The 13654-nt window shown below is 49.2% G+C and overlaps 1 protein-coding gene across 1 annotated transcript; it reads left to right on the top strand.

The window, feature by feature from the left end:
• Positions 1-891: 891 nt before the first annotated feature.
• Positions 892-2817, top strand: LOC142465439 (general transcription factor II-I repeat domain-containing protein 2-like). Its single transcript, XM_075569396.1, has one exon. The coding sequence runs from the start codon at positions 892-894 to the stop codon at positions 2815-2817; it is 1926 nt and encodes a 641-aa protein (XP_075425511.1).
• Positions 2818-13654: the final 10837 nt, after the last annotated feature.

The following is a 13654-nucleotide window of genomic DNA, read 5'->3' as shown; positions in this document are numbered from 1 at the left end:
TTATAACCAATTGCCGACCGGGCCATAGCCAAAAGATGGCTACAGCATGGTCGGCTTATTCTGGGAGGGCGTCCATGGACGTCCTCCCAGAGAATCTTGCTCCCGCGCGCCCTACAGTGCGAGGGGAGAGGGGAAGAGAGAGATGCAATGCTTTGCCCATACTATGCAGTGCTGTGCAATACTCTGCCCATGCTCTGCAGTATTCTGCCCATACTCTTCAGTATTCTGCCATAAACTGAATAAAGCCTTTTTTTAACTAACTTACTACTCTTAGAGCGGCGCTGCTCTATCTAAAAAAAAGGGCTCATTATTAGTGTCATTGTGAAACATTTTCCCCCCTCATTGGTGTATATGTGCCTCATTATAGGTGTCATTGGGAAACATCATTGGGGGGAATTGTGGCCCTATCTTTGGTGTCATTGGGAGGAATGTGTGCCCCTTCATTGGTGTGAGTGGGGGGGGGGGATTCTAACCTATTGTTAGTATCAGTGGATAAATCAGTGCCCATGGGCCTAATAAAAGCAAGCCGAGGGCCACAGTTTGGAGTCCAATTCATCTTAAGGTGGCGCTATATATAACATATGGTAGTTATTTGAACCCGTGTCCTGGCCTATGGACAACAATTTTTTTTTCATTCCAGCCCTTTGTATCTACAGCGGCTTTCAGACCCAGCAGAGCGGCGTCAGCGGTGTCACAGGACATTGGCCAATGTGTATCTGTCTACAAAACTGTGAGTTGCTCTTCTACAATTCTGTGTTTATTATGTACCTTTTTTGTGAAATGTTGAAATAATATTTTTGGTATAGGTAGGTAGGGATAGATTTGTATTGGGTGCTTCATCCGTCTTTATTTTAAAAAAATTGTGTTTTTTGTAGACTTGAACACCCAAAAATGAGTACATCAAAGAAGGCAAAAATAAAAACAGATAGCGGAAGATCATTCCAAGAGGCCTGGACACAGTTATTTGGAGTGATTGAACGCAATGGGAAAGCGTTATGTGTTCTGTGTAGTGAAAGTGTTGTATCTCGCACATCAAGTGTCAGACGTCATTTTGATACCAACCATAAAAGTGTTGCGGAACTTGGTAAAGCTGAAAGAAAAGAGTTTCTTGATGGGAAATTAAGGAAATATCACTGCCAGTATCGTAGTTTTTGCAACTATCTTTCTAAAACAAATTATCTAGCAACTGCCAGCTTTGAAATTTCACTGTGCATAGCAAAACATGGGAAGCCCCTCTCTGATGGCGATTTTATCAAAACGGCCTTGTTGGCTGTGAGTAATTCCCTTTTTCATGATTTCCCAAACAAGGACAAAATTAAGCAACGAATCTCTGAAATGCCACTTAGCAGAAATACTGTTAAAGATAGAGTCCTGCGTATGGCAAGTGATGTTAGTCAGCAGCTCACCACTGACTTACAAAAGGCAGCCTGTTACTCCATGTGCTTGGATGAAAGCACAGATATAAATAATCATGCAAGGCTAGCAGTAATTTTGCGTTATGCTGTTGGTGACATCATGAGAGAAGAGCTCATGAAACTGGTGTCTTTGCCTGGAAGAACACAAGGGATAGATATCTACAATGCTGTGATGGAGGCTTTTTTGTCACAAGACATAAGGCCAGAAAAAGTGGTTTCAGTTACTAGTGATGGGGCACCTTCGATGGTGGGGGTAACATCTGGTTTAATACAGTTTTATGTTAAAGAAGCAAAGCATCCAGTCATTCAATTTCATTGTATTATACATCAAGAAGCTCTTTGTGCCAAGGAAAGCAGCAAAAAATTAGACGATATTCTCAAGGATGTCACAAAAATGGTGAATTACATCATGGCTCGTGCTCTTAATTGTCGACAGTTTCAAGCACTTCTTGATGAGGTACAGGCACAGTATAATACTTTACTTATGTACAATAATGTACGGTGGCTAAGCAGAGGAAGGGTCTTGGAGAGATTTGTAGCCTGCTTGGATGAAATTAGGCTGTTTATGAATGAAAAGGGGCAGGAATATCCACAGCTCACTGATATGACCTGGCTCACCAACCTCATGTTTTTTACTGATTTTACAATACACTTCAACGTACTGAACAAAAAACTGCAAGGTTTAGGGAAAACAGCAGAAAGGATGTTTTCTGATATCAGAACATTTGAGAGAAAACTGCAGGTTTTTGAAAGAGACCTTGAAAGTGGGCAGCTGAAATATTTTCCAAATCTAAAAATGTATTTGGAAAATTCTACAATATTTACAGACAATCCAAACCATCATGAAATCTACAAGGAATTTTCTAGCATTATAGCAGTTGCAAAGGAGAATTTTAGTAACAGATTTTTACAGTTCCGTAAGATGGAGACAACCCTGTGTTTTCTTACGTCTCCAGATAAAGCCAAATGTGAAGAACTTGATCTTTCCTGCTTACACTGGTTAGATTTAGAAAATCTTGAAATGGAACTACTGGAATTTCAAGAAAGCTCTATCTGGAAAAATAAATTCTATGACCTGCGTGCAACACTTGAGAAGATGGAGTGTGAAGAGATAACAGAGGACAGCACAGTTGCTAGTTCGGAAAATGAAATCCTTAAAGTGTGGAATTCTCTGCCAAATAATTTTAAGTCAATGAAAACACTTGGGATTGCTTTTCTTTCTTTGTTTGGGTCATCCTATGCTTGTGAGCAGCTGTTTTCAGCATTGAATTATATCAAATGTGATGCCAGAAATAGACTAACAGATGAACTCAGTGCTGTATGTGTTGCTCTTAAACTAACAGAGTATGAGCCAAGGTTTGACAAGTTATCAGCATGCATACAACAGCAAAAATCACATTAATTGTGCCCACAAAAGGCGTCTTTAAAAAAATACATGCATGTATCTTTGCTTTTCCCCAGCAGCTTAAATACACAGGGAATGTGTACATGCATAGGAACCTTTTCACAAGGATAAAACAGAAAAACTGGACATAGCGTAGACTGTATAAAATGTTATCTTTAAAATATCAAAAGTAGAAATACACTCACAATTTGTAAGTCATAAACAAGCATTTAGAATCATATGATTCGCACCAGGTTCCAGTTCCCACGGTCTGTGTGGTGTAGGTTTTCCGCCCTCACATACCCGGATCGGATCCTCAGATGGGCCTGGAGGTAAAGAGGTCGGTAAGCAGATTCCTCCGCGTGATTTCCCTTCCTGCGTCACAGGTCCCCCTCGCGTCTCGGATCTGGATCCCCGGCTGATATCGAAGGCAAGGTGGTAGACTGACTGGTGACCCCAAGTGTGTCCTTCAGCTACCTATTCGTTAGTTGCACTCAACGCGTTTCACCACTCAACGCGTTTCACCTATACAAGGTTTCATCAGGAGAAAAACAATCTACAAAAGGGTTGTAGCTGCATTTATTTTGTATTGAATTGTTCACATATCACCATTGTATTGTATTGAGTGCACTATTTAGGTACTATCACTATATAGATTTAAGCGCCACTGTAACACTTTTTCTTCTCCGTGACTCATTGTGTCTGGCCCATTTTTTATTCATTTTGACCGGATCCCTCTTACGCGATTGCAGTTTATCCGAGTGATTAGAAGAGCTTTGCTGCAGTTGGGCACAGACCCGGCTGGGTTCACACTCCACTCGTTTAGGATAAGGGTGGGACAGGCTGGGTCTAAGGGAGGAGGCGATAAAGAGAATTGGCAGGTGGGAGTCGTAGCGCTTTAGGAGTTACATTCTCTCTGGCTGGGAGCCGTGCTAAATCTTGTCACCATGTCCCCCCTTCCTCCAGGGCGTTTCCCTTGCAGAGCTTGGGTATGCGGTGACTCCTTTGGGCAATTCATTGGGCAAAGCGTTCATGGGTAATACAGAAAGCAGCTGGGGATATCAGGGTCGGTGGCTGAAGTATTATGGTTGGGTATTCGGGGTGTGCGTTGGGCACAAACGCTTTTGGAGCTGTGGAGAATGAGAAAGTCACTAGCTGAGCCAGTGGTGTTAAGTTTACACATGGGGAGGAACGATCCAGCCGGGGTGCGGAGCATTCATTTGTTTTTTTAGCTCAGATATATTTAGTTTTAATTCTGCAGTGCCGGTTTGATTGGAAGGAGCGGCAAGACAGGTTTGGCAGAGAGCAAGGGGTGTCAGGGCGGCGGAAAAATGTATTAATAACAATAATTAATGTACAAGGAAGCTGAGTGTGGGGGAAAACTCTGTGAGTTACAGGAATCTGGAGGGTGTAGGAGGTCTGGTTTGTACAGGAAGGATGGCATTTATCTTTTGGACATAGCCCAGGACATCTTAATATGGGTCTTCAGGACGGGGTAGAGAGAGCTTAGGGTTTGGTGGGGGTCCAGGGAAATTTGAGGGGTTAATATTGCCCGGCTTTTGGCAGAGGGTAGTGTTCATGTGGTAAGAATGGATCAGTGATTCAGTTTAAATAAGGGGGGAGGTGTTTCTGGGCTGTGCTTAGGCAGCCGTTCTGGGGATTTCCTTCTGGTTTGGATGGTGGTATATAATATATAGATGTAGCCAGGTTCCCTTTGGGGCGCACCCCCCCCTTCGTGTACTCACGGCTGTTGCGTGGGGAGGAATGGGAGGCCAGTGAGTGAGCAGCGCGCGAACCTTAGCCTATCAGGGAGGGCTCTTAGAGAGGACTACAAGTCCCATGAGCCTCTGCGTGCCCCACGTGACTCCAGGGAGCCAATAGGGCTTGAGGAACTCACTGCGGGGAAGGATTGTTACATTTCGCGGGCTCGGCGCACGTGAGTTAGTTGGAGCCGGGAGCAGCTAGGGGAAGGAGGTAGGGTGCAGGAGTCCGTGACTCTCTGCACTAGGCCAGCAGCCCCCTAGGCCCCAGATAGCTCTGAGCCACCCGTAGCGGAGTATTTCAGGGACAGGCCCCAGGTCAGGGACCTTGCCCTTATTGTTAGAACACGTCAGCAGAAGTATAGTGGATGTTGCTGTCCCTCCGGAGGTTTGGGTGCCGACATCCGTCGGTGTTGCCAGGACTCTTCGCGTGGGATTTGCCCTTGGATGGTTCCGGTGTTCTTCGGTCGTCGGATCCTTTTCGAAGCCGTTGCAGACCCGAGCACAGGAGTGCTCGGCAGGTACTCTAAATCTACTAGTGCACCAACGTTTCTAGTTATCATTGTTCGGGACACTTGACTGCGCAGTCACCCATATCTGCCCCCTAAAGGAAGGGGACATATTGTGTGGGGTGTTGGACACGGGGTGGGATCACCCGGTGAAGGGGGAGAGAGATTTATGATTCACGATATTCAGTGTCTCCTATTGAAGGGACACCTGTTCATTGCATATGATATATGCCGATGCAGTAAAGTTAGTTCTGTCTTGCCATTGTTGTTTGATGTGATTGTTTCCTGCGAGGGCCTCATCCCACTCCGTTGGGATTCCTCCCAGGTGGAGGCGTTGCACCCCGAGATCGCACCATATGCATTGTTCCCCAGGTTCTCTCAGTGGAGGCTTAGGCTCCTGATAGCCTCACAGGTCATACAGCACGGTAGTGGCGGTTGTATTCATAGGGAATACCCGTTACATATGGAGGCGCTGCTGAGATTCAGACCTGGGGTGCCCAGAGAAAAACAATTGTGCAATTACCCAAATCGCCCATTATGTTCTCCCCGTCCCGCCTGGAAGTCCACACGTGGGCCGGCAAGGTCCGCGAGCCCCCCGATAATGTCATAGCTGTAGGGAACATTCCGGCCACGGTGTCCGCACGCACAATACGAGACTCATTAAGGAAAGTGCTGGGTATCGATACTTTGGAGTGCATAGGGCCACGGGAATATGACGTCGACTATGAATGGAGTACTATTCTATTTACGGCAGGGTATGCGATAGACCGGGACAATGTACCACAAACCTTACCAGGCCTCGAGGCACCGCCCGGAGGCTATGCGGTAGTCATTGCAGACATACCCGAAATCAGAGAAATGTTCACCTCCTCACGCTCTCCACTCCCGGAGCGGGTCGCGGAGGAACCCTCTAACAGTGACTGGCCGACTATAGCGCCCCTCATAAGTACCACGGCCAGTACTTCTCGGCCACCCCACGTTACCTTCTCTCCCAGTGCATTCGAGAAAGCCTCTAGCTGGGCCCTGGGTCCATCGCTGCCGTTCTCCGTCCCTGAGGAACTCTCGACCAAGGCACCGGCCGCCCCTGCCGGCCCGCCTGGAGCCGACCGTGGCTCCATCCCTGTGGAAGCACCCATGAACGTGACTCTGCCTCAATTCATGGAAGCGGTGACTATCGCCTCTCAACCTCAGCATTGCCGGAAATTAAAGCTCTTTTCAGGGCACAGGCCGGTACCTGCCGGAGATGAAGGGTTTGAAACCTGGAAAGAACATACTGTCCATATACTAGCTGAATGGTCGTGCTCCGAGGCCATTAAACGGCAGCGACTAGTGGAAAGCCTCCGACCCCCAGCTGCGAACTTGGTCCGCACGCATCGGGAAGTGGAAGGGGAGGCGACGGTGTTGGAGTTAGTAGAAATGCTCACCCAGTCCTTTGCGTGTGAAGACGATGAAGATGAGTTGATGGCCAAATTCAAAGCTCTTCGGCAAAAAGAAGGGGAGGATTTGTCCGAGCTCGCCGTCAGGGTCCAACTGTCGGTAGGACAACTCCTGGTCAAAAAGATTGTGGCGGCGGCGGAAGTGGATCAACACCGGTACAAGCAACTACTGAAAGGGTCCCTGCAACTGTACACTACAGCTATATTGATGCGAGGTGCCCCCATTCCTACCACACCACCTAAATACGTGGAGTTGATGCGGTATATCCGGAGACATGAAGTTCAGCTGCATTTTCATACCCGTAAGAAAGGCAAGGACAGCCGCAAGGAGGATACCAAGGAAGCCCCAGCACCTAAAGAAAAGAGTACCAAGAAAGAGGTAGAGGCCGCCAAAGTGTCTCGATTTCCCCCTGGTCCCTCCGGGCGAGCAGAACCCCGTCTGGAAATATGCTGTTACAACTGTGGAGAAGATGGACATATCGCAAGGTACTGTTCACAACCCCGACAACCCCCCCCCCAGAGTCGCCAAGTCCTATGCACTGCCCGCCCTCACTGCCTTCCCGGCGTTACCCGCGGGACCCGAAAACGACTCTAGGAAGGTTGTCTCCACCGAGAATACTCAACCAGGCGGTTACTGCCGGGTGGGGCCCACCGCCATAATCAGAATCGTTGTGGAAGGGATCTATTTGTCTGCATTGATGGACACCGGATCACAGGTGACCATTATCTTACGGCCATTCTATGATCAGCACCTCAGCCACCTGCCCTTGCAATCTGCCGACAACATGACGTTGTGGGGCCTGAGCAAAGATGATTACCCCATCGACGGAATAGTGGCGGTCAAGCTAGACATCCTCCAGCTGAACACTAACAAGTCGCATCCTATGTTGGTAGAAGCCCTGGTCTGCCCCGAAGCTCGAGAACATCCCAGTGCCCCCATCATACTGGGCATGAATGCAGATATAGTGAGGTCAGTGATTCGCTCCTTTCTGCAAGAAGCCGGTGAGCTACCCTTTGCATCCATGGACATAGACCCTGGGCTAAGAGAAAAGTGTTATCGAGTAGCCTATGAAGAAGAGTGTGTCGATATCTTTAATCTAGAGCACAAGTTGGAGTTTCTTGCTCTCAAATGGGCTATCTCTGAGAAACTACATGACTACCTCTACGGGGTTACCTTTGAAGTCCGAATGGATAACAACCTGCTGACCTATGTACAAACAACCGCCAAATTAGATGCGACGGGTCAGAGATGGATGGCCACCCTTGCCAAGTACCGGTTTTCGCTAAAATACAAACCTGGACCCCTCAATATAGGGGCTGATGCTCTCTCTAGAAGATTGGGATTATGTGAGATCACAGAGGATGGACCTTGGGAAGAAATCCCGGGACCAGGGATGAGGGCCTTGTGCTCTATGGCGGCTATCGTAAATGATCGAGTGGCATTCTCAGAGCTAAGAGTCGTGGATTCTTTAGGATGTCAACCACAAGGTCTTCCAAAAGCGTACGGTCATCCTGATGGTATGGGTCTGACTCAAAACGTTATCCTCACTTGGGCGGACTTGGTACGAGCACAGACATGTGACCCTGCGGCTACGGCTGTCCGAGAAGCATTACGCCACAATGATCCCTCATTAGTGAAACGAGCTCCCACCAGTGAGGTAGGCATCCTCATCCGAGAATGGGACAAATTCGAGCTTGATAACGGGTTACTCTACCGGGTCGTGCAATTCCACAACCATCCTGGCCGACGACAACTCTTCCTACCCCGGCGATTGCAAGGCTTAGTGTTAAGATCACTACATGATGATCATGGACATTGGGGGTGGATAAGACTCTGGGTTTAGTGCGAGACCGGTTTTTCTGGCCAAAAATGAGGGAATCCATTGAGCAACACTGCGGAAAATGCTTGCGATGCACTCTTAGGAAGACCCTGCCAACTCGTGCTGCCCCAATGGGCCATCTCAAGAGCTCCGGGCCTATGGATGTAGTATGTATGGATTTCCTGTGTATAGAGCCTGATTCCAAGGGTATAGGGAATGTCCTAGTAGTGACAGATCATTACACTCGATATGCGCAGGCTTTCCCCACCAAGGATCAGAAAGCTGCCACTGTGGCTAAAGTGCTGTGGGAGAAATATTTCGTGCATTATGGCCTGCCCAACCGAATGCATTCAGATCAGGGACGAGACTTTGAGAGCAAATTGATCAAAGAATTGTAGGCTCTGTTGAACATCCAGAAATCAAGGACTACTCCTTATCATCCTGAGGGAGATGCACTCCCGGAAAGATTCAATCGGACATTGCTAGATATGCTGGGCACGCTGAAGGATTCCCAAAAAGGAGAGTGGAGCAAGCATGTGGAGCCTTTGGTACATGCTTACAATTGCACGCGGCACGAATCCACTGGCTACACACCATACTTTATGATGTTTGGACGAGAAGCCAGATTACCGATTGACTTACGCCTGCGGGTATCTACCGATGGGATACCAAATATGGCTCACTATAAAAATGTTCGAAGGCTTCAGGATAGTCTACACCAGGCTTATCAGTTAGCCGAAAGAGCTACAGCCCGACTGAACGGCAGTAACAAAAGGAGGTACAACCACAAAGTACGGTACCGAGCCCTTCAACCAGGAGACGCAGTTTTGTTACGCAACTTAGGGATCCCCGGCAAACACAAATTAGCTGATCTCTGGAGAGAGGGACCCTTCCACGTAGAATCCCAAATGCCGGGCCTTCCTGTCTACCGCATTCGTGACGCGACTGGCAAAATCAAGGTCTGGCACCGAAATCCTCTATTACCAATTCCCACAATTGGGAGAAAGTGAGGCCGACACAGTAGTAGATAACAGGGAGCCTGGAGAGTCTACCCAGAACCCAGAGACCGAAGAGGAAATTGTAGCGTACGTGCCTGTCACAAACAAGGAGGGACCCCGATACTGAGGTGAGAAGGGTAACAAACTGCACCCACAGCTACGGGGACATGCCTGTAAAGTAAGATACTCGCCAGACGAGAAGGGAGATTCCAGAAGATAGGTGGTACCGAGAGCCTGGGGTCCAGAGCCGGGAGGTAAGACGGAATGGGGTGTCCAGGAGGTCAGGATACAGACCAGGGGTAGAAGCCCAGAGCGGATCCACAGCCAGGCCGGTTCGGTACGCAAAGGATCACTGAGGAGACAAAGAGACAGGAATTGAGACAGAAAAGCCACAGGAAACGATGGGGAAACCAGCGTAGCCGCTACAGCGCGGTGTAGGCAAAATCTGCCAGGAACAAGGAAAGCAGCGCCGGGGCTGCTATGCAAGAAGGCCTTGGGATGCCGGGGACTGGAAGCAGGATACAAGGTACAAGGAGCCCAGCAGGCCAAACACGGAGTATGTGACATGCACAGTTACTTGCAACTTTGGATTGCAAAGTCTATGTCCAGCAACTTCCTGAGGGCGGGGCAGGCACTAAATAGCACAGGAGGCCAATTAGGCCAGAGCTGCACAGGAGGCAGGTGATTGCAGAGGCAGGGAATAGATTGTCTGGAACCTGCAAAGCTCCGGATGGATGGGCTCCAGCCAAAGCCAGGAGTGGATTCCTGACATTACCCCCCTCTTAACGCGAGGCCTCCGGGCGAGCAGAGATAGGATCCCACAGAGGTCTGGGTGACATAGAATTATTTCTGAACCCTCTGGGTATAGTTGTAGAACTGCGCCGAGGACGTTTGTCAATGAGCGCTTTTTTCAGATGGAAAGGCAGTGGCACTGCAATCAATAGGGGGTCAGCACCCCTAGGTAGGTGAGGTTTAGAGAACATCAAGTCCAATGACTGGGCATCTACATAGAACGCAGTAGACACGAAGGAAAAAGCAGAGAGAAGCATGCCCGTGTCCAGAGTGAGAGCACAAGAAGCAGGGACGGGCACCTCAAATAGTGTGGAGGAGTCACTGGGAAATAGTATTGCCTGAGGAGTGGGAATCCCAGATTCAGAGATAACATGAGGTACTGTGGGGGGGATAGGGAGGGAAGGATGATGCTTTACTGTGAGAATCTTAGGATCATCCATGGTTATAACAGGACGTGCAGGAGAGTCAGTGAGGCGTCTGTTTGTTCCAGAAATGCATGGCTGAGAGACAGCAGCGGCTTCCCTAGACAGAGCACAGGGAATCGAAAAAGGTACACCAGTCACTGAAGTGAGTCCTTGAGAAGCAGCAAGAGCCAAACTAGGTATTTTGATTGAGTCAGAAGGCATTGCGCTAGCCTCTGAAGTGGATATCTGTGAAACAACAAGGGGCAGAGTAGATGCGTCAGTAGGATCAGAGGAAGTTGCGCTTGTCTCTGAAGGGAAAAATTGGGGAACAACAATAGGCATAACAGAACCTGGGGGGATCTTCATGGCAGGAACCTTAGAAACAGGGCTAGGTGCATTTAACCATGCGGGTACATCAGGAAAAACACCTCTTACAGCAGGAGTTTTAGTGACGGGTAAATCACATGCTACAGGAGAGGCAGAAAGAGGAAAACATGTTTTTTCATCAGGGACTTTGGAACTTTCACAAATTAACTCAGAAACTGCTGGAAAATCCTGGGATGCAGCAACAGTGAACTGAGAATTTGCAAAGGAATCAGAGACGGAAAGGTTGATCTCTGAAGTGGTAGATTGAGAAACAGCGAAAGGAAAGACAAATGCTGTGGGGGTTCTAAAGAGACAGGCTTGGAGTCAAAGGTAGAAATCTTACATGTCTGAGGGGCAGCATTGATTATACTTGCTCCTGTAAAGGGTTTAGAGAAAAGTGCACTAGTCTTTGAAATGGGAGTGTGAGAGTTACTGCTAGGGACTGCAACCATGATTACAAAACTTTGACAAAGATAACATTGAACAAGAAACTGGAGCTTTAGATGCAATGGCAGAAAACTCAGACATATCACATACTACAGGGGAATCAGAGAAAGGGAAAGCTGCTATTACATCAGGGGTTTTAACGGTGGTACAGGTTAACACAGGAAGTGCGGGAGAATCATTAGATGCAATAACAGGAATTTGGCACTTTGCAGGGAAAGGAGAAAAAGGAAACTTTGACTTGGAAACCTGAACAGTCAATGCAGGAAGGGAAGGCTCTAATGAAAGAGATTTAGAGACACAGGCAGGGATTTCAACTTTTTGAGAAACTGGAGGGGTAACACCAGGTGCTGCAAAGGTTTTAGAGACAGGGACGCTGGTCTCTGTAGTGGGAGCTTTAGTTGGGGCAGAGCGGTGAAAGCAGTAAGGCCTTGCCCCCGCTGCCTACTACAGCGTCCGCTGTGGCGGACGCTGCATGCACGAGAGCCCTCCCCGCAATGGCGCCGGGCCCGCTGCGGGGGGGGGGGGGGCCGCAGCGCTCGCGCGAGAGCTACTCCTGCTCTCAATAGAATTGAGAGCAGGACTGGCGTCGAGCGATTAGGCACGCCCCCCGGCGGTTAAGCCAATAAGGGCGACCTGCCGGGTGACGTCATGGCCGCGCCCCCGTCACTCCTCCGGCACGCCCCCCCCCCGGTCTCTCCTCCTGCAGTGAGCTGCAGACCGGGGAATCGGCTGAACGCACCGCCAAAAGCGCGGGCGCGCGTTACAGCGGCGTGACCGGGGCCTTAGCCTAACTCCCAACAGGCTCGGTAGCTTGAGCAATACAGTAATTTGCAATGGGAGCTTTTTAGAGCTGACTTGAAGGGGTTAAATCAGGCACAGCATTAGAGTCAGAGGAAAGGAAACTTTAGTTTGAAACAGGGAATTTGAAAAATTCCTCCTTTGACTTCTGACATGCAACATCAGCTTGGGAATCCCAAGAAAATCGGGGTACCCCAAGGAGTCCTGTAGCAGGACGTGGAGCACAGAGGGGCTGCCTCATAGCAGAGAGGGAGTCCAGGGACTGGTCATTCTTTATCGTGAACAGGTCCAAGGTTAGGGAGGATCTTCCAGACTGGACCAGCTTTTCAGACAGGGACAGGTTTTTAGACCAGGACAGGTTTTCAGACTGGGAGGTTAAATCAGGGCTAGGGACCGTGGCAGCTTTTCCCATAGGTTTAAGAGGAACAAAATCAGCTTGGTAATTTCCATAAGAAGGGGGAAACCCCAAGGTTTAGCAACAGGACTGGCAGCACAGGGGGGCTGCCAAGCGGCAGCGTAGCTGGCGAGGAGAGGGTCCTGTTTCCTTATGCAAATGTCCAAATTCAGGGATGATTCATGAAACATGTTTTGAGTCTGCGCCAGTCTCACAGGATTCACGTTCTCCCAGGTCACAGGGGAGCCAGGGGCAGGAAAAAAGGAAATCATAGTCTGTTTTAGCTCTCTAAGGCGCTGGGCCTTAACCAGGAGTTCTTTACGGAGCTGTTTCTGAGACGGGGTTAGGCCAAAAAACAGGGACTGGGTTTCAGGCGGAGGCAGTCTCTTAAATATATATTGATCTTTAGACAGGGGCTGTTTTACAGACTGGGACCGGTTTTCAGAGGGGAACCGGCCTAACCCCACCTCAGCGGGGTCCGAGTTTGTGTGGCTGGACATACTGTAGCGTACGTGCCTGTCACAAACATGGAGGGACCCCGATATTGAGGTGAGAAGGGTAACAAACTGCATCCACAGCTACGGGGACACGCCTGGAAAGTGGAAAATAGGCGTCTGGAACCGTCTGGGAGTATAAGGTAAAGTAAGATACTCGCCAGACGAGAAGGGAGATTCCAGACGATAGGCGGTACCGAGAGCCTGGGGTCCAGAGCCGGGAGGTGGGACGGAATTGGGTGTCCAGGTGGTCAGGATACAGACCAGGGGTAGAAGACCAGAGTGGATCCACAGCCAGGCCGGTTCGGTACGCAAAGGATCACTGAGGAGACAAAGAGACAGGAATTGAGACAGAAAAGCCACAGGAAACGCTGGGGAAACCAGCGTAGCCGCTACAGCGCGGCGTAGGCGAAATCTGCCAGGAACACGGAAAGCAGCGCTGGGGCTGCTATGCAAGAAGGCCTTGGAATGCCGGGGACTGGAAGCTGGATACAAGGCACAAGGAGCCCAGCAGGCCAAACACGGAGTCTGTGACATGCACAGTTACTTGCAACTTTGGATTGCAAAGTCTATATCCAGCAATTCCTGAGGGCGGGGCAGGCACTAAATAGCACAGGAGGCCAATTAGGCCAGAGCT

Source organism: Ascaphus truei, chromosome 14 (assembly GCF_040206685.1).
Source record: "Ascaphus truei isolate aAscTru1 chromosome 14, aAscTru1.hap1, whole genome shotgun sequence".
Lineage (NCBI taxonomy): Eukaryota > Metazoa > Chordata > Amphibia > Anura > Ascaphidae > Ascaphus > Ascaphus truei.
Note: the sequence above shows the minus strand (reverse complement) of the source record. Positions and strands in the feature narration are given on the sequence as shown.